Genomic DNA, 20589 nt, shown 5'->3' with positions numbered 1-20589 from the left:
TCTCCTCTATTTTTGTAGGCACATCTTATTATCTACTGTGACATCTGATTTATCAGCTTAATGTTTAGATAATGAGTAGGTATTTGATTGCAAGTGAATGTCAGGTGCATGGTAAATTATCCGAAAGTCTTCTCTTCATTTATTGTTGTCTGTTGTTCATTACTCACTATCAGAATCAACTGGTCCAAAAGTCTTCTCTTTGGCTGAAGATCTGCAAATGGAATTCACAAAGCAAGATTTTTCTGAGTAATTCAGTTGAGAGAGTGTGTTAAAATCATATTATCCATTGACAAAAAGGGAAGGAAAAAATTGTTCTTTTATAGATTTTGACCCATCTCGTGCATGCTGGTGTCTCCTCTTCAATGTCATCAGCAGGTAGCATTTGGATCCCCTCCCGCGTCATATATTATTTACTCGGCGGGTTGTCGTCTTCTTTGGAGTTTGCAGTTGGCCATTTACTACACTTTTTGCGCTCCTGCTTTGCCATTCCGGTATTCCTCCGCCCCCTTCCATTTCCGACTCCCTTAATACTGAACAGCGGAGTGTGAGTTGCGCCCACGAACTCCAAAGGCAGCATTTTTTTCTTCTTTTTTTGGGAAGAAGAGAATCCCTTTGTTGTTATTTTAATCCCCCTTGACCGTGGATTCATGGGGGGAGAGTAGAAATAACGGCGGGAGGAGGGGATAGAGAGATATGCTGTGCCTGAAAGCGGAAGCTTTGGCCAACGAGATGTATTCCTCCCATGGCGTCATGCTTCCGGCGAATCTGTAAGCCTCGTTTGATCGATCTCTTCCCCCTTTTGAGTTTGGTTTGGTTCCTTGCCCTTGTCTGGTTCTGGTAGCAGGAATAAATCAAAATTTATTCTTTTTGCGTGGAAATAGCGAGTCAAAAAAAAAAAAGAAAAGAAAAGAAATCTTCGATCCGTTTCATTTGATGGCGAATTATGGGTTTCCGTGACCAGGGGAAGATCGCTGCAGAAGGTGATGCACAAGGTGGGGAAGAATCGCAGTGAGGAACCACGGTGTCGGCGCTCACGCTCGGATCCGTCTTCGTGTTCCTCCGGTGATGGCACTCCGAGCTGTTCTGGTCTAGATGTGAGTGAGTTGTGATGCATTTGGTGTTAGGTTTGTCTAATTCTGGACTAAGGAAATAATTTGAACAATGAGGATAAAAATTTCACCATTATCTGATGTTGCTTGCTCTTTGTTTGATACTAACCTAAATTTGAGTTTTCAATTTTCCGATAATTGTCAGACTAGCAAGAGTTATGATGGCATAATGGAAGGGAGGCGCCACAAAATGTGCAACTACAGATCTCAGCTCGAAGAGGAAGTAAGTTTACCAGCTTGATTGCCCTCCATCTTTTCCAGCCAAAAATCTCTGCTTAACTAGTTCCTTTTGTGTTTCTATGCGATTGAACTGTCCTCTATGGCACATAGTCTGAATTCGGTTCAGTTTACATGATGAATAATTTTGGAAAATTGGTTGTTTGGCATTTTCAGGACTGAACTGAGAATATCCGGCCATCAGAGTCACAATTAATCAATTCTTTGTTTGACTAATTGGATCAAATCTGATTGACATTTCTCCTCTGGTATTTTGGTTGTAGAAGACTATAGCTATATATTTGTAATTCATTATCTTTTTGTTGTTTATATTAAGAATGGAGGCTATTCAATGGGTGATCAGGACTAGATGAAGACCAAAGAAAACTCTATTGGCAAGGTCAAGATGTTATTAGCATGGTAGTTCTACATATAATGTAATGGTGGGATAAGATTCGAGTAGCCAAGATTCATGGATATACACGAGGCTATTCCATCGTTTGTGGCTTAGTTCAGGGATAGAACATGTTAGTTTGGATATGAAATGTAGCTACTCTACATGGTTGTGTAATCACTAACTCACTTCATTTCGTGCTCGGTCATCCTTCTCTCTGCTTGGTTACTGAATGTTGTGTATTTATGTTTGCTATGTGATTTAGGAAAAGTCAACTTGTTCACAACCATTTGTTTTGTTAACAATGGGCACAATTCCACTAGCTTGAAAATGGGAATTTTGATTACTAATTCTGTATATATATTAGTTGGTAGAAGATCAGCAATGTAAGATCTAAATGGTTTTCTATTTTCAACACTCCATGAGACTTCCCTTTTTAAGTCTTTGTTGGTGCTGTATACTGTAGGCAAATGAACTCCAAAATCACTTTACAGGTTAGAAGGTTGCAGCAGCAGCTCAAGGAAGAGATTGATCTGCATATAGTTCTGGCAAATGCGATAACTGATAATGCACACACTGTCGGGCCTCTGTTAGACTCCCCTTTGAAGCTGCCTGATAAAGTATATTTCTTATTTTTAATAAATATTTCTATGTTGATTTTGATTCAGAAGTTCAGCAATAGCCAACCACAACCTCTTTGATCATGAACAACTATGTAGGCCCAGGACCTTCTTGATACTGTAGCAGCGTTAGAGAGAACAGTTTCAAAGCTTGAAGAGGAGTTGGCTTCTTTGCAACTTCAACTTTGTCAAGAAAGGAATGAACGCCACCTTGCTGAGCACCATCTTGGATGTTTGCCATCAGTATTGCCAGAGCAACCATCCAAATCTTACAGTAGTATGTGGGAAGAGGTAGAAATGTTTGTGTTTTTTTTTCATTTTTATCATCTCTCCTATTTGATCCACTTTAGTTTTCTTATATTTCTCCCTGACTTTGCTAGCACATATCTTCTTTGCGGGCTTCCAAATTTGGGTTAAGTCAAATTTCTAGCTCATTGCAACAAGATCGATCATCAGATCGGGATTCAGAGTTAGCTATGGCAAACAAATCACTGGATGAATTCCCGGAAGAAGAGGTCTCAGTTTATACCCATACTAGCACTTTTCATAATTTAGTAAACTGAAGACGATGATCAAGTTTTATAGTCAATAACACCCCAAAATTTTCCTTTTCTGCTTCAGTTATTACGATCGTCTAATGAGGTTGAAGAAGGGAAAAGATTGGTTGCTTGTCTTCAGCAGTCTGATGCAGTGGAATTGAAAGACTCTGTGAGGACAAACCTATGGAACAATCCAAACAAGCTCTCAGAAGAAATGGTGAGATGCATGAGAGATATCTTTCTTTGTCTTTCCGAACCATCAGACACCTCTTCAAAGGCATCTTCTTCAGAGTGTTTGCCTTACCAACCTTCACCAGTCAGTCAGCCATCTCCTTTGATGGCTTCTTCCGATTCATCCTTTATAACCTCGTCTTCTCAGAATGTTTCAACTGACACACGTCTAAGTAATGAGATAGTGGAAGTGGACAGATTTGATCCTTATGGAGTTAATGGCAAGATAAAATGGAGGAATATTGGATGCTATAGCATGGCGATGGAGGTATCTTGGATGTCTGTGGGCAAGGCACAACTAGAATATGCTGCTGAGGCTTTAAAAGTTTACAGGTATGGAAGGATATCCCACAGTTTTGATCAATAAACATGCATGCATGACTTATTTCATGTTGAAATTTTCTTGTACTCTAAACAAATCCTATCCTAACTAATCTGATATCTGTTTCTCTGCATGTAGAATCTTATCTATTGAAACTACAGAGAATGGCTTCTGAATCTCTTAAACCTTAATAGTTAAAAGGATTGGTTGTAGGTTTATTTCCCAAGTGAACATATATTCTTAAGATTGCCCATTGCATTTAGCTGCTTTTCTTATTTTTACTTATGGATATTGTCCTTAGATTTGGTGCTAGCCCATTCCATTAGGCCATGTTAGTTCTAACTATTTGAGGTCACTTAGATGAATTTTTCTCCTCTGAATTCTTTGAAGTATGTTAAAGATGGCTTTTTTTTAATATTCTCTCCATTTTTCAGATCTCTTGTGGAGCAATTGGCAAAAGTAAATCCAGCCAACTTGAATGGCAATGACAGGCTTGCCTTCTGGATTAATGTGTACAATGCCTTGATAATGCATGTAAGTTTCTAGTTACTAGTAACAAATCGACGATTTACTAGAATACCAGTTTGTTCTGAAGATTGTACTTTCACTACCCAGTCGAGTTAAAATTATTTCACAGCAGAAGACAGAAAGCAAATAAGAATATGTAGTTTCTGCACATAAATGTTCAGAAGGTTACAGAATTTTTATTGCTTCTCCTAGGAATAGTAGGCAGTTTTCTAAGGCACATATAAAGACTGTTTGATTTTGTCAGTGTGAATATTGTTCGAATGGTATTCTTGTAAATCCGTTTGGTTGCAAGTTCTTGTTCCTTCTGACTAGCAAATAAAGACAAACTAGGAAATGAAGCAAATTAAAATAGAGTTTTACCAAAACTTCCCTACAATAAGTAAGAACCAACTTGGAGTGTTCATTTTAAGACTTAAATTTGTAATTTACATTAGTGCCTCAAACATCTTGCTTTGTTTTGTGGTTGATATCATGTTGCTTTAGATATAATTTGTGTATTTCTTTGGATGTATTTTTGTAAACTGCAGGCCTATTTAGCATATGGAGTTCCTAAAAGCGACATCAAACTATTTTCTCTAATGCAGAAGGTCTATATTCATGGATTTTGTACCATCTTTAATCCTCGTCTATATCATGACATAGATTTGGTTCTTTAGGCATCTTATATAATCGGCGGGCAGTCGATCAGTGCAGCTGAGATTGAATTTGTCATCCTGAAGATGAAACCTCTGGGGCATAGGCCACAGCTCGTATGTCAACGTCCACCAAATTTACAATGCTTATCGCTGTATTTCTTGCTCTACTTTACCAAGTGATTATCTTCTTTCAGAGTTTGGTATTGGCTCTTCACAAGTTCAAGACTTACGAGGAGCAAAAAAGTTATTGCATCGACAGTCATGAACCTATGTTATTGTTTGCCCTTAGTTGTGGAATGTACTCCTCTCCCGCGGTGAGTTTCTTAATCATTTTTACCTTGTTTAGGAATGTTTTTCAAGAATTAGTAAGATTGATCCACTCATTTGTCTGATGATAGCGAACTGAATATATTTAACGTTCTCAAGCTCACATCTGTAATATGAAGATCTATTTGAATCAATAGTCACTTGTTACTGGAATTGTTTTTCGACTAACCTCTTTTCATCTAAAGCAAGTACGTACTTGATTGCTCTTATTTCAAAATGAGTGTGTTTGTGTTAATGCAGATAAGAGTTTTCAAAGCCGATAGCATTCAACAAGATCTTCACAACTCCATGCTGGATTATATTCGAGCATCAATAGGTATTAGCGATAAGGGAAAACTGTTAGTGCCAAAATTGCTGCACTCTTATACCAAGGGCATCGTTGAGGACTCTTTGTTGGTCGATTGGATTTGCCGTCATCTATCACCTGACCAAATAGCCATTGTCCGAGAGTCTACATCACAACGGAAACAAAGGTTACTCGGCGTGCGGAGTTTTAGTATCATACCATATGATTCAAGGTTTCGGTACCTATTCTTGTCCGAGGACAATACTAGCAAGAAGTCTTGATGAGGTTGAGAATTGGCATCTTTTTTATCAAAGACTTCATCTATGATTTTATTCTTGGGCATCTGAATGCCTGTAAATATGTTTACGAAGTGAAAGATCCATCGATTGTTTTCATAGTAGTAGGAACTGCAGAGAAAGCTCGTGCATAAGCCAATTTGAAGGCGTTCATGCTTGTGCAAGGGAAACTCATACTTGTTCAAATGGTATGATCTCATAAGGGCACAGGAGTCGCCTTTTAGTTTGGTTAGAATTGTATATTGAGATTAAACATAATTGAACCAAAGTGATTTTTTAAGTTACTTTTTCCAAGACACAAATTCACTACACTAAGTATGATGACATTAGATTCCAACTAATTTTCATGTGAGAAGGCATTGATGCCACGAACCGAAGAAGGTCTGGCTTACTCGCGGTCCATTCATTGGTTTCATCAAGCCATTCACCAGAGCTCCCAAGAAACTTTGAAATGTTAGGGATCACCATTTCTCTGCAGTGTAGGTGCAGCAGAGGCACTTTAGATAGCACACTCCCCTTTTGGACTGCCAAACCTTCAGGCCTCCGGAGCTTGTATGGTTCTCCACTCGATGGCTCAAAGTCTTGCCGCGGCATTTGCTTCCATCGCTGCTGCACAAACCAACCATACTTGTAATCTCCGACGATGGGAGTGCCAAGTGCCTCAGCACAGTGAACCCTTAGCTGCAAGGAAAAGTAAAAGATTGATGATATATTATGCAATTTGCATTCAATTTGCTAATTAAGAACTTTGTTTCCTTTTCTATGATCTACAAGTGGAATCCTTTTTAAAATCCAAAGATGAACTTCAATGGATTTCTTTTCTCTAATTTCTGATGAATCATTGAGAGGTTGTTGATGGAGGAAGAGTACTTTGCTCATCTCACCTGATGCTTGCGACTTGTAAGAGGGCACAACTCAATCCAAGAGCATCCATTTATCGTAGGTCCCATCACCCGATACTCAGTTGTAGCTTCTTGAGAGCCATCTATTCCTGAAGGATGAGCAAGAATTACTCTTTCTCCTTTCCCATCATTTAGAACTACCTACAGCAAGAAGCACTTGTAATCAGAGTAAAAAAACCACAATAATGAATAATTGTACATTTGGAATATGCAATGAGTACATTATAAGTTCTACCGTACCCTACATGAAGATGCATCCAAACATATATGAGCAAAATACAGAATATTGGAATAGAAACAGGTGAGCTACTTCACTGCAGTAATTCTGCCTCTAGGGATCTTGATCATTTAAGAAGTAAAGAAACTACCTTGGTTAGAGGAGCTGAAATAACACCTTCCTTTTCTTTAGGAGTACCAATTACCAACGCCCAGTACCTTTGCATTGTTGCCTCACAAGCATTGTTCCAGATCTATATGACCAATAGGAATAAGATTCACATGAGCTGCTGATAAATTTGTTGAGCATTCCACTACAAGTTACTGTCACGACATGTTCAGACAGATTAAATGACTAAATAAATAGTTAGAAGAACATCTCTTAGAAGGATATCCTCGTGACAAAACTGATGATTCCTTCCATAATTAAATTTATGTCACAATCCCAAAAAGACCTTGCATAAGAAGAGCCTATCTTTGAATACCTGCAATTACTCCACTGAGACATTCACAAAATACTTATATGCTCAATCTATTTGTGGTTATCAGCAGTTGGTGCATACCTCAGATGATGACTTTGCTAGATTTACATTTGTGAAAAGCCAATGAAGTCGAGTGAAGCTTTCTTTAGTCCTTCCCATTAACAGCAAGCCACTGCTCTCTCTGTCAAGTCGATGAACCTAAGGTTACAAAAGAGGAATAATGAAAATGGATCGGTGCACAAGCATGTCATCAATCACCGTTCTAAGAGCATAGCTTCTGCCATTCACTTTTCCTACTTAACAATTCAAGTATGACTAGCAATGGCATCATTGTGTGATCAAAAACATCCCCATGCATCAAATTTTCTTTTGCACAAAAATGTTTTCTACTAGTGTTCCAGATACATTTCAATTTCACATTTTTACTGACATGAAATGATACAGCTCAATTCACTAGAGTGCCTTAGGCCTCAATATGAAAGAGATTCAAAACACAATATGATTCGATGGCATTTCCTATTCCAAGGAAAGACGTACAATGTGACTAGCATATATAAACAATAAGATGATAAATGAATATAGTTCTAGAGCTTACCAACTTAGGACCTTGATCACTTCCATTAGATAAGGCCGCTGCTGCCAGGATATCCATACTGTTGTGAACTGGTAAATTTCCCTAAAAAAATTCATAAAGGAAAGATAACCCCAATCCCTAACTGTATATGTTGTTTAGATACTTGAAGAACTAATAAAAAATCATACATTCACAGGCACTTTAGGGGGTTTATTCAGCACAAATATAGCCGAGTCCTGAAAATTCCATAGCTTGTAGAATAAGTTTACCAAACACAATATAGATGTACAAAATTTTGAGAAAATAAAGAATAACGTGTGCCAAGAAATGTTAAGAACGAAACCAAGGACTCCAATAAAAGCTCTAGCAAGAAAGGACAAACAAAAATAAAAAACTGGCCTTGTGGATGACGAGTCTTTTCATGTATTCTATCTCATCGGCATTTGGATTCAAAGTTGCGGTTGGAATAGTACTGTATCTCTTTGTAATCTTGGTCTCTCCAACTGATACAGGAAGATGAATTCTTACTCCTGATTCCATTACATGATCATGCTTAATCTGCATGGAGACTATAAAAGATAGTTACTTCATTCACAATAAATAGAAACTAATGATACTAAAAAAACTAAAGCTTATCATTAAGAGTACATTTAAAATGATCATGTGCTGTAGACTATACCTTTTCCAAACTACATGTGAAATTATTTTCTTTAGCTTGATTATCCTGATTTGAACTCTCAATATACACCTGTCAAAAAGTAGAGATCTCTCATTGCTGCTGCTTGCTCGAATTAAGTCACAGTTTCCGACTATGGAGATACACTGACATCAAACGAGAATCGCTGATATAGAAATTAGAAAGCTTGAAGAATATGAACATTAAGCAACATGGACATTGAAATGTAGCCAGAACAATCACGCATATCTTTGGAGATATGATGAGATCGGAGCGTTAATTTAATGATCACACTCAACCACAAGTGATGATCAAATATGACAGATGAATATCTACGAATAATAAAGGTGAGATTTTTTTCCCCCTACCAAATCTGCAGACTAAGATGGCAAAAATATTGAACATATTTTATTCCACAAACTAAGTATTGGTTTACCAATCCCTTGTTGAAATGCCATCGAATAGCTTCTTCCTCAATATCCGCGAAGTAGTGCTTGACCCAGCTGATGGCGGTAACTCGGCGTTGCTTCCCGCAGGAGCCCGCACTTTTCTTCCGACCGGGAAGCGGTTCAGTCCCGGAGTTGGGGAAAGGAGGGAGGGACAAAAGCTGCCGCGGCTTGGGGGCCCTTTTGGGCTCTCCGAGACGAGCGATGTTGTTGGAGACGCGGATGATTGGCTCCGCCTTCACAGGAGCCGGAGGCGCCACCCGCGAGAGCCACCTGACCGCCTCGAAGATGACTCGCCGCAGCGGAAGCCGGCGGCGGCGAAGCATCGAGGCGGAGAGCAGAGTAAGGCCGACGGCTACGCGATGGATGCGATTTTGGAACAAATCGTATCCGTTAATCAACTGCGATCAGCCATAAGCGTAACGGGTTCGGGTTGGGAAAATTGCCAAACTCCGATTAAAATCCAAATAAAATATAAAATTTTCTCAATTTTTAAAATTAAAGAAATGGGAAGGACGTTTCAGTGAACGGCCCGACCCATATTTGACTTTTCGACCCAAATTATTGTATGAAAGAGGGCTCGCGGGGGATCGAGGTTCTTGGCCGCCTCTCGCTTGCTTGTTTCTCCGACAACGCCGACTACAATTCCAGGGAGTTTGGGCGGGGGCGAAGAGAGAAAGAGCCATGCCGGCGCTTACTTGCAACGCTTGCAACAAGGAGTTCGACGACGAGGTGAAGCAGAAGCTCCATTACCGGTCCGAATGGCACCGTTACAATCTCAAAAGAAAGGTGATGGATTTTAGTCACTTGCCTTCTAGGGTTCGCCTTGCTATTCTCCTGATCTTCGAGTTGTTCGAAATTTTTTCACCCCTTAATATATTAGGGGTTTCCCCTTCTCCCATACGTTCGTCTGTTGAATGATTAGGGTTGTGGATTAGTTACCTTTGAACGTGGAAGGGCATCGTTGAAAATTTTGTATTGCATTTTCCTCTCCTTTATCTTTGGCTTTCTCAATCTTGTCGAATTCTTTTATATAAATAAGACGTCTGGTTCAGAACAAAGGGGGGTTTTAATATTTTTTTTTGGATTTGTTAGACTGCAGAATCCTTTCTATGATTCACGAAATGCCTCAAATTTGTTTTTTTTAACCTCATTGAGGAATTTGCTTTGGTTGTGTATCACGTAAAATGGCTATTTGTTAATCTTTAGTTCAAATATATCTTTATCTTTTGCCCATTTTTTGTTTTGTCCCATGGTCGAAATGAAGAATAATACAAAAGGATTAACTTTGAACCGGCAGAAAGTGACCTTGCTAATAGAATTTCACACAAATGTTCGATAGAAGTATTAACCACAGTAAGGTATTTTAACTTAAACATTGTGACGCACACAATTTTTTTTAATAAAGTTGGTGCTAATGTCGCAGGTTGCAGGAGTCCCAGGAGTAACAGAAGAGTTATTCCAAGCTAGACAGTTCGCTCTTGCCGAAGAGAATAGCAAGCTGAGTGCAACACCAATGCTCTATGGATGTGCTCTTTGTGGCAAGGACTATAGAAGTTCAAAGGCACATGCTCAGCATCTTAAATCACGAGCTCATGCTATGAAAACATTAGAGAACGTGGGCCCTTCAGCTACAGTTATTACAACAGTAAAACCATACGCTGCTCGAACATTAAATAAGACAACTAGAATGGCTCAAGTCATTGGAGAAAATGAGGATGATGATGATGAGAGTGAAGATGAATGGGAAGAAGTCAATCCTAATGACATGGCTGTGGCTTCCGAATCTTTGTCATTTTTGCATGTTGAGGATCGCAAAGTTGCTGATGATGATGAGCAAGATGATGCCATTGATGAAGAATTGGATACCTCTTGTTGCTTTATTTGTGATCAAAAGTATGAGAGCATAGAAAGTTGTATGGTTCATATGCACAAGCAGCACGGTTTCTTCATACCTGATATTGAATATTTGGAGGATCCTGAGGGCCTTCTTACATATGTTGGTCTTAAGGTGGAAATTTCACTTGCTTTTCATATGTTTTCAAAATCACGACTTAAAATTTTTCCTTATGGAAAAAATCATTCATTTTTTTTTTCTGGCAGGTAAAGAGGGATTTTGCGTGTTTGTACTGCAGTGATAGATGTTTTTCCTTTCAAAGCTTGGAAGCTGTAAGGAAGCATATGATTGCTAAAGGTCATTGTAAATTGCGTTATGGAGATGGTGGTGATGATGAGGATGTGGATTTGGAAGATTTCTATGATTATAGTAGCAGGTTATATTCTGGGTGTCTTGATTGTTAACTTCTTTTTTTTAATCATCAATGTCATCATGTCCCAAATGTTTGGGGTCAACTATTGTTTGAAACTACTGCAAATCCATGTTCCAAGATTACAATCTGCAACTCAATTACTCAATTACTCAATTACTGCTCATGATCTCAAATCTCAATTTATATAGGACCATGGAATCAATATTCACCTTTTTGACTCTTTGAATCAATAATATGTGAAGTGGAGTATTGAGGATGTGTAACCTTACTCTTGTGATCTATTCTGAAAACTTGTTTGTCAGAAGCTAAAGAAATAACTGATATAGAAATTATGTTAAGCTTAATGGCGATCTTGGCAAAAAAATGCAAAACCTGATGGATGATTACCAGAAAAATATCCTAAACATGATAGGTATTCGTTTGATCTTTTTGATATTTGGATAATTGAGGAAATTTCTTCTCTATGTTAGTGTGAATTTACAACAACAGCCATGCTAGTCACAATATGGCCAGTTGCATGAATCTTATGCTCCAGTTGAACTCTATGTAAGTGTATCTTGAAAATCATTTTTAATTATATCAACTAAAATTTTCATTAAATTGGTCTCTCTATCTCATATTCAAATCATATTTATAGAATCATATTTATAGGTAATTTGATACTCTTTGAACATGTGTGTACTGTATTAAACATTTTTTCTCAAATTTTATCATCTAGTCACAATTAATTTCTTTTGTATAATACTATGTTTGCCTCTTTTTTTTCTTTTCTATTAACTATGCACATCCATCTGAGCAATCCTGAAACTTATGTCAACACTACTGGTTTTTTAATCTGTTTTTTATTGAAGAAAATGTAATCTTTTTGATACTAATGTAGATTTAGATTCTATTTAATTTGAATTTGCTCTAATTGAGATTTATTTACTACATTTGACATCTTGTACTTTTTTCCCTTAGTTATGCGGATGTAGATGGTGAGCAATTGATGTCTGTAGAAAACATGGAAAATAGCGTTGAACTCGGAAGTGGAGGTGCTGAGCTCATCATAAAGCAAAAAACAGAAACTGGAGTGCTTGTTCGGACTCTAGGATCTCGGGAATTTCTTCGATACTATCGCCAAAAACCACGGCCATCCCCTACACGTGAAATTGCATTGGCTCTTTCTTTAGCAACAAGGTACTCACACCTTCTTTACTTTGTATGCATTTAAAATTTTATTGTCGATTGAATCCACATTGTTCTGTAAAAAGGTTTATTTTCCTGCCAAGATCTTTGATCCCATTACGTGTGAGTCTTTCTCATGATATTTTGAAGTTATTTTAAAAGATACTATTATCTTTTGATTTCATGCTTTTTGCTTGCTTTGATTTATTTAGTCTATTGGATTGTTGACATGCTATAAAGTTCCAACTATTTGAAGTTGCTTTATAGCAATTTTATCCTGCCATTAAATTTTATGTAACATATCACTATAATCAATTGTTTGAATCCAATAATAAAAATAAGATTTGAATTGCTACATTAATTAGATATTAGAATTTTCTTTGATCTCGTTAGGAAATATTGTCCTAACTAGATTCTTCAATTTCCTGAACAATTGAATTTATAAACACGTTGTTGCATTGTGTTGTTTCTGTTCTTTTAGACATGGCACCGTTTTTATATTTTCTTTCTCAGTTGATCATATGCTCCAGGAGTCTTGTTATTTTAATTTCCCATTAATTTCTCTGATTCTGCATTGTAGTATTTTCATTTCTCACCTCAGTTCTTTATTTTCTTTAAAGACTCCCTGACTTATTATTTTTCTTTTTTCGAATGCCTTTATCTGAATATTGGTAGTTCATATCTGCAATTGAATTCTTGAAGTGAAAATCAAGTGAGGCAAATTGCTATCTAATTCCTTCATCTTCGAAGAAGCTTTATTCTGTTGTTTTTAGCAAAGTAAAGAGCTGTTTTCTATAAGAAACAACCTAACAAAAGGCCTTACTGCAGGTATCGCAGCATGGGCTTGGCAACAGTACATTCGAAGGAGTCAATTGTTAGGATGAAAGTTATTAGGGAGGTAAACCGTCGTGGAGTTGAAGCCATGCGCTCGAAGATTGGGATGAGGAGTAATGTCATTAGAAATCTCCCCAAGAATGTGCCATATTAAAGCAGAGCGAGCAATTTTATTTGCCTATTTATTATAGTAGAATGAAAACGACCTTACTGGAGCAGAATTAGCATCAAGTGCTTTTTCATATTTGTACGCTCCTGTTTGATACATTTTGTTCTCTATGCTTATTTTGTAATGGTTTTCTGATATTTGCTTCACAGTATAACATAAATAGATTCTTCATGGCCTTGTAGAATCATGCAGCAACAAAGCTTTTTATTTCTTCTTGTTTTTTCCTAATGTACCATTCTCTCTGTGCTAGAAATGTTTTAATTGGAGATTCAGTTCAGATGTCAGTATGGTCTTTTTATTTCATTTTTGGTAAAATCTTGACCACTTCATATGCATGTTCAAGGACTCCTAGGGCACGATGTTACGGTATATGAAATGTTTGTGGTATTAGAATCACTCATATTACAAGAATTCGATACTCGAGTTTTTTTTGTTTTTGAAAAAAAGGTTCCAGTGGGCTGACTGGATCTGCAAACATGATGTGGTGCAAATATTGATTTACCTAACAAGAGTATCTATATATTGGTTAGTTTACAAAAAATATTAAAATGTATATCGGAATTGTGTATGATACTCAATAGACGAGATATGATCCTCTAGTGTAGTGAATACAATTATACAAAACACAACTTTTAAATATTGTTAGTCTTTAATCGCATTAGATATTAGACAATTTTTATTGAGAGTACAAATGTTAAACCTTGTTGATAGCCAGAAAACCTTTAGATCTGGCAATTTATCATTGGATCAAGCAACAACAATTTTTTTTAAAATAATAAAACTTTAAAAATATATATTATCAATACCATGAGATATTAGTATAATAAAACCTAATAGAATTTTAAGAGTGCTATATTATTATAATAAAAAAATATAATCGAAATACAATAGATTTTTATATCCAACAAATCAATATTGTTATTTAATATACTTTACACATGACTGTAGATTTACAAGCAAAATTTACAAAGTCACTATAACATATAGGTGTAATATAGTTTTTATTGCATGATACTTTATTTTATGTAATAATATAATAATTTCAATAAATTTTATCAATCTAGGACCTTTTCATTAGCCATCTAAGAAATAAATACTAAACATTTTGTATGAGAAAATAAATTATGAGATCATAAATATAAAATATTTGCTTTGTTTATTTTATCAATATGATTATATGAAAAAACTATTAGAACAGTTCATTGAATTAGCAGAAAACCATTGGATATGAAACATACAGATGGTATTAATGGTTCATTTTAGATACTAGCTGCATGAAAATTAGTAAGAAGTAAATTAACAACTAGTTAGCATAATATTCATCACTCAAATATTATTTCAACAACTAAAGCATTAATTCTTGTAACATGTACAAAGAAACAGAAGTGCTTTAAGAACATTACATGAAAGCGAAAACAGGATTGAAATAGGGACCTATACATATGTTCAACTCGGAGCCCTCCAAGGAATGCTCTTGCGGCGGTGCCTCTTTTTCTTAGCACCATTGCCTTCCTCTTTTGCCACCTCTGTTTCGCATGATGAAACCCCTACAAACTCAGGCTTCTCTACCTTCTCTATTCCTTCATCCTTACTCTCCTCTAAATCTCCCTTGATTATCTTCTTAGGCCTTCCTCTTCTCTTCTGTTGGTGCACAAAATTGAAACCAACCTCACTTTCTCCCCATAGTCTCTTCTTCAGATTTCGCTTCAACACATTACTCTCCTCCATGGTTCGACAGTTGCTAATAGGATGGTTTAAGATTTGGTGAGTTCAGTAAGATGGTTTAATATTCTAATAGGAGAGATTTAACTACACCTTTGTTGTGAATCCCATTTATGGACTGTAGTGGGTAGGGAGATTATAAAAAATGTAAAATAGTGGTTTAATATGAAACCAGCTACAAGTGTATAGAAGTGTACTGGTTTGGTTTGTCTCACTTCTAATTATGAATGGCTAAAATTATCACTACAAAGTAATAAATTAGTAAAATAATGAAGAGAGGTGTGCTGAAATGGAAGCATTCAAATTCTGAACTTACAGAGTGAGTTCTATATTTAATCCAAATAAAGTTTTCTCATTGATATCTCAGCAGATAATTCAAACTTGCTGATAGGTCAAGTTCTTTTCAAGTAAGATTAACTTTCATTGAACTTGATGGTTGGCATAATGTTTAGCCTACTGAATGTGTACCACATGGACTAAAACAAGTTAGCTAATGACCTACACGATCATCCTATATTTGTTTGAGGGTCCTACTGCTAGATGCCACTCTACTGACGGCTCTAGAAAAAGAGTTCATTGATGACCACAACCAAATAGCACATGGAATCATATGAATATTGCATGCCCAAGCAAAATCCTCATTTCCTATCTTGAAATGTCATTGAAGGGAGCAGATACACTTTAGTGTTGTTTATCTAAGCACTTTAGATTCAGACATCTAGGCATTTCTTAGCATGTATTTACTTTTGCTATTGTAAGCTTTTCTATGGATTAGCTCTGAGTGGACGGAAAAACAACACATTAAACACCAGTGCAAAGTTAATAATTCTAAATGAACTCTGTTCTCTCCAAAGAGCAGAGATACTCCAGTAAAAAAATATGAATGAAAGGTGAAAGGTGAAAGGTGAAAGGTTTTGGATAAGAACTTGAAAAGTGCAAATCAACATTGAATTGAAGCCACTCCAATCTTGTTTTCTAACAATGGCAGCTACCTAGCTAAAGGAAATGTTCAGCAACTCTCTCTCTCTCTCTTTTTTTTTTTTTTTTTTTTGGTAATCCAAATATCCAACTCTTGCTTCAATCTGACTAATCCTGGAGGTAAATCAGTCTCCCTCTTTGTCTATGAACTTTTACTTGGAAGTGTCTTTAGTGATTAGTGAGTAATGGTCTTATTCTTCTCAGCTTCTGATCTTTATGAAGCTCCTTGGAGTATGAATAATTGACTGTGGTCCAGTTAGGTCCATCTATGACCCAACATTTGATAAGAACTAAACAAAATTTGCTTGGACTCTGTCAAAGCTTGTATCTGGTCCACCAACTTAGGCCCGTTCAATATCTCCAAATTGCATATAAACTTCATGTGGCCTCACATTGGTGAGGATTAGTCAACAAATATTCTTTTGCCATGTTATTAGTGAAAGATTGCATTCATCCTCAAATTGGCACAAAAATCATATTTAAAAAAGAGACGTCCTAGATTGATTCAGATCAGGAGTCATACGCTGAGGTAATAATAGCTCTGCGGCAAGTGTAACAAAAACAAGGAACTATTACTTAAATATTTACTTGATGGCTAACATTATTTCCTTATCTACATTATCCTTCCTCAACTCACTTTGGTTGCTTCAATCAACCAATGGCACAAACTAAAAGATGCAATTCTCACAGATGGAACACAAAGCAACAGCAATTAACAGGAACATGCACTAAGCACTAACAGGCATTAGATGATTTGAATCAAGTTAAGGTTGTCAAAAGTAACAAAAAATCAAGAGGAAGGGACTTCTTTTTCCATATTGAACAGAAAGAATTACTATGGGCTCTAAGGTGCGGTGCCACTGGCTGGTTGGATTTTAGCTTTTACCAAAACATAAAACCAGCAAGAATGGGCAGCTCTTGGTGACACAACCTATTGTTTGCTTGTGGAAACTTTGGAACTCAGAGAGCACAGCTGCTCGTAGTCATTTAAAATGGAAATACATGGATAATTATGGTAAGGAACTTAAAAATAGCACAAGCCTCTGCATTTTTGTAGTGTGGAAGTATATCTCCCTCTGATGTTACAGCAGCACTAAAGGAATCTAACTCGGTCATCTAGATGCTATATCACCAAAGTAGGCAGTAATTGCTTTGACTTTAGATTGTACACGATTTTCTTCTAACTGCATTATAAAGTTCCAAGAGTGGGTGTTCAAATCCAACAATAAGATCAAGAAATAAAAGGAACATGTAGCAGATGTTTAGAAGTTCAGCATATGTAACAACAGCTACTTGATGTAGGTGGTGCATGCCATGAACAGAAAACTAAGGATTCAATCAAGATCAAACTAAGTATTACAAATAAAAGTTGACTCACAAAATTTTTGACAATAGTTGTTCAAGGAACAGGGCAACAATAGCACCTACCCTGCATCTGATAAATGAATAGCTAAATAGCAAACTAGTATGTCTGGTTATTTATTCATGGGCCTTTCTCACATAATTACAAACAAGCAAAATGATTACAAGCTCAGTGTTATGCTCAATAATAATTCATTTCAAACAGATAATCTCATATATGTTCATTTAACAAACAACTGCATTATTTCTTTTTTATTCCTCAACATGCCCCATTGCCTCAGTACCAGATATAACTCTAGTAGGATTAAAGATTCAACAAGCCTTAAATTGGTCCAATAAGGAGATATCAAGCAATATACAAGCTATATTGCACAGTATCATGTTAATAGTTAATATTCATAAACTCATTTTCTTTTCTCTCCTTCCTAAAACAATAATACATGACCTCCAATAGGTAATATCTTTTATGATAACCAAGACCAGCAAGAGTTGTTATATTCCAAACTAAGTTCTCTTTGGCAGAAAAGTTCCATCAGGAAAATTTCCAAAAACAGAAGAAAATTTAGGGAAGAAATGATGATATTTTGAACCTTAAATCAAGTTATTTGGCAAACATTTAATTTTCTCGATTATGCTTCTAAGTGGAACCTCAGTCAACCTTCTTTTTTATTGAATCTGGTTTGAAATTACTATGTTCTCAAGTGAAAAATCCAAAGACCTTAGAAGTTTTTAAAAACTCCTTGAGATTAAACATTAAAATGCACATTGGAAAAAGTAATTGCCTAATCAAAATTCAAAAGAAAATCAAGATGTTGAACTTTACCTCAAAGTTCAGGGGAGGACTAGACAACCAAGAGAGTTCTTCCACTTGGTTTACATCCACATTGCGAGGCAAAAACATAATGATGTTTGGAGTTATTTGTTGTGCTTGCTGGAAGATTGAGTACCTAAAACAAAAAATTTATTATTGTTCTAAAGCATCACCCTTAAAAAAAACAAGAATACATGATAGAACTACTGTTTTGAAAAAGAGTACAATTAATTAAGAACAATTAGAAGCATAAATTTTTATAACTTGTATATATCCAGCGGTAATATATCAATTTCAAATTCATGCAAATGGAAAGACAGTCTTGACAGAAGACATTTAACTCAGATGAACACAAGAAAATATCTATCAGTGAGAAACATAAATCTCACTTGACTCTTGGACCTGGTAAACATAACCATAAACTGGAACTATACAGGTGATTTCTCAAATCTTTAGTGGGTTAATAATTTATGCCAATAGGGATTCCGTAACATAACAACATTACAGGTTCCGCAAGGCATATTTTATTCATACGCATTTTCTGAAGATCTTCAGCTTCAACAAAATTTCTCAAAGTAGGAACAGTAAAGCTTGCTACAACTATTCCTGAATGTAAATAGTTCTATGAAAAAACAAATTTCAACAATTATGGTTCCTTGAATTTTGAAGTGCAAACTATTCCAGAGGTGAGCCTATTAATAAGTTGAATCATTGGTTAATACATCACAAAAAGGTTTAGATAGTTTTCAGTCTCCAGTTACCTGTTATAAAGTCAATTTAATATCTATGTCTGGAGGGCTTATGACAGAAGCAGGCTGCATAGCTCCTTGTGAATACCACTGTCTTTTGGTTGCAGCTAGCAAGCATATAAATCTCAATTTTAAAAATAATAAAATTCAACGCTCAAATTAACTTTAGTATAAGATCTACTGCTCCCTGCTGTCAAATTTCAATTAAATTAGGGAAAAGGTGCAACTATACAAACAACAACTAGGAAAAGAAACACACCCATCTTTTGGCTTCAGAAAATCAAGTGTGTAATTGTCCAAATGTCGATATGATGGCCCTCCCCAAGGTGGTGATAGGAACAAAACGTCCCCCTGATAAATAAGGATGAATTAACATTAAAATAGGTCAGCATCTCAATGAATCAAGCATGTTAAGAAATTAATTAAATAAATAATCTCCAAATTCAGGACCAGAAAGATGGATCAGATTAATTGGCATCTTTTTTCTGAACAAATTAGATATGAACAATTTGAGAACTAAGATACAACAATAAGAAGTAACAAACAAAAAATGTACCACCCATTCTTCACAGGATTAACACTTCTATTGCAAGAAATAAACATAAAATCGATCAGCACAATCTGAAATTCATAGCATGTATAGAATAGATGCCTTAGAATCTAACACATTGAGACTACTGCACGCAGAGAATATTTTCAAAATAAAAAAAAAAACAAAATTATTTGTGATTTAAAATCTGAATATAATAGTGTCTCCATTGGTGGAAGTATAGTGAAAAATATGGCACAAACTTTCAAGAATGGAGCGAGATGAAAGAAATCCCCGATGACAAAGTCGATTCTATCATCCACCCCATAAATCTTCGCATTGTTGACTGCAAACTCAACTTTTCGCGGATCAATATCTACAGCAACAACGTGGCAACCCCTGAAAGGACTATCAGTGAATCGCCGTGCAAAAAGATCGAATCTTCTTCGACTGTGAAATCAAAAGACCGGACCTTGAGGCGAACTGGATGGCGTTGCCGCCGACGCCAGCGAATCCGTCCAGGACAAGGGAGCGCCCGCAGTGTACGTAGGCGGAAGCTCTTTCGGCATGGGCAGCGGCGATGGCTTCGGGGGTCACGGAGTACCAACCCTCCTCGTCCATAAGGACGCCGTCATCGAAGCGGGAGAATAGGGAATAGCGCTGGTGCCAGTAGCTAACAATGGAAGGAATCAGCATAACGTGGCTTTGAGGAAGTTTGCCCTCTTTCGGCTGCGATCGGCGTTTCCGCTTCTTCGGGTCGGCCATGGCCTCCGCCGTCCGGTGGCGATGGCCAATGAGATGGCTTACAAATTTTTAATCGGTACGGTAGTAAATAGGCTTTATTGGGCCCAATACGGCCCACTAGAAGCCCATCTAGAGTAGATTTGATGGCTGAAACATTAAATATATAAAACAGTTCTTAATTAGTTACTGAAAAAAAATAAAAATAAAAAATCGAATAATGTCAATATGATATATCTTCAAATAGTAGAGATAATTAAGGCCGGATATTCAATTAAAATCGAATTGAACGAAATCAGAAAATTAAAATAACGGAACCTATAAAATATTAATTAATTTCATTTTTAACTAAATTTATTTAATTTTTTAAAAAATAAAAAACTCATAAATAAATAAATTCATTATACCATTATTCCATTAAAGCTCCTGGTTTTCTATTTCCAATTGCTATTTTAATT

General features: G+C 36.3%; 4 protein-coding genes across 9 annotated transcripts; 2 read left to right on the top strand and 2 right to left on the bottom strand.

Moving 5' to 3' along the window:
- The first annotated feature begins 234 nt into the window (after positions 1-234).
- On the top strand, positions 235-5602 carry LOC121970444. 2 transcript variants are annotated; one of them, XM_042521180.1, is made up of 12 exons: positions 235-767; positions 962-1094; positions 1255-1332; positions 2214-2339; positions 2439-2630; positions 2720-2854; positions 2961-3442; positions 3866-3965; positions 4487-4546; positions 4616-4708; positions 4789-4908; positions 5162-5602. In XM_042521180.1, the coding sequence occupies exons 1-12, from the start codon at positions 694-696 to the stop codon at positions 5486-5488; spliced, it is 1920 nt and encodes a 639-aa protein (XP_042377114.1). In that variant the 5' UTR covers positions 235-693; the 3' UTR covers positions 5489-5602. The 2 variants fall into 2 exon arrangements, with proteins under 2 accessions (XP_042377114.1, XP_042377115.1); XM_042521181.1 differs by lacking the exon at positions 235-767 and having other exon boundaries at positions 1053-1094; positions 2186-2339.
- A 159-nt stretch (positions 5603-5761) lies between these two features.
- Positions 5762-9201, bottom strand: LOC121970445 (RNA pseudouridine synthase 3, mitochondrial-like). Of its 3 annotated transcripts, none has more exons than XM_042521182.1 (9): positions 8790-9201; positions 8357-8425; positions 8077-8235; positions 7866-7913; positions 7699-7779; positions 7185-7301; positions 6774-6875; positions 6388-6546; positions 5762-6184 (listed from the first exon to the last, which is right to left on the bottom strand). In XM_042521182.1, exons 1-9 carry the CDS (start codon positions 9123-9125, stop codon positions 5810-5812), a joined length of 1446 nt encoding a protein of 481 aa, XP_042377116.1. In that variant the 5' UTR covers positions 9126-9201; the 3' UTR covers positions 5762-5809. The 3 variants fall into 3 exon arrangements, with proteins under 3 accessions (XP_042377116.1, XP_042377118.1, XP_042377119.1); XM_042521184.1 differs by having other exon boundaries at positions 8077-8246; positions 8357-8499; positions 8790-8928; XM_042521185.1 differs by having other exon boundaries at positions 8077-8246; positions 8790-8861.
- A 148-nt stretch (positions 9202-9349) lies between these two features.
- On the top strand, positions 9350-13459 carry LOC121970443 (cytoplasmic 60S subunit biogenesis factor REI1 homolog 1-like). Its single transcript, XM_042521179.1, has 5 exons — positions 9350-9588; positions 10226-10810; positions 10903-11072; positions 12030-12248; positions 13065-13459. The coding sequence occupies exons 1-5, from the start codon at positions 9484-9486 to the stop codon at positions 13222-13224; spliced, it is 1239 nt and encodes a 412-aa protein (XP_042377113.1). The 5' UTR covers positions 9350-9483; the 3' UTR covers positions 13225-13459.
- Positions 13460-14572: 1113 nt separating this feature from the next.
- Positions 14573-20184, bottom strand: LOC121970441 (trimethylguanosine synthase-like). 3 transcript variants are annotated; one of them, XR_006108917.1, is made up of 6 exons: positions 19863-20184; positions 19654-19789; positions 19121-19212; positions 18874-18968; positions 18125-18248; positions 17113-17123 (listed from the first exon to the last, which is right to left on the bottom strand). XR_006108917.1 is itself a non-coding variant. In XM_042521177.1 (5 exons), the coding sequence occupies exons 1-5, from the start codon at positions 20153-20155 to the stop codon at positions 17052-17054; spliced, it is 717 nt and encodes a 238-aa protein (XP_042377111.1). In that variant the 5' UTR covers positions 20156-20184; the 3' UTR covers positions 14573-17051. The 3 variants fall into 3 exon arrangements, 2 of the variants coding, with proteins under 2 accessions (XP_042377111.1, XP_042377112.1); XM_042521177.1 differs by lacking the exon at positions 18874-18968 and having other exon boundaries at positions 14573-17123; XM_042521178.1 differs by lacking the exon at positions 18874-18968 and having other exon boundaries at positions 14573-17123; positions 19654-19766; positions 19863-20108.
- Positions 20185-20589: the final 405 nt, after the last annotated feature.

This window comes from Zingiber officinale, chromosome 4A (genome assembly GCF_018446385.1).
Source record: "Zingiber officinale cultivar Zhangliang chromosome 4A, Zo_v1.1, whole genome shotgun sequence".
Classification (NCBI taxonomy): Eukaryota; Viridiplantae; Streptophyta; class Magnoliopsida; order Zingiberales; family Zingiberaceae; genus Zingiber; species Zingiber officinale.
The sequence above is the reverse complement of the archived record's forward strand: the minus strand, read 5'-3'. Positions and strand labels throughout refer to the sequence as shown.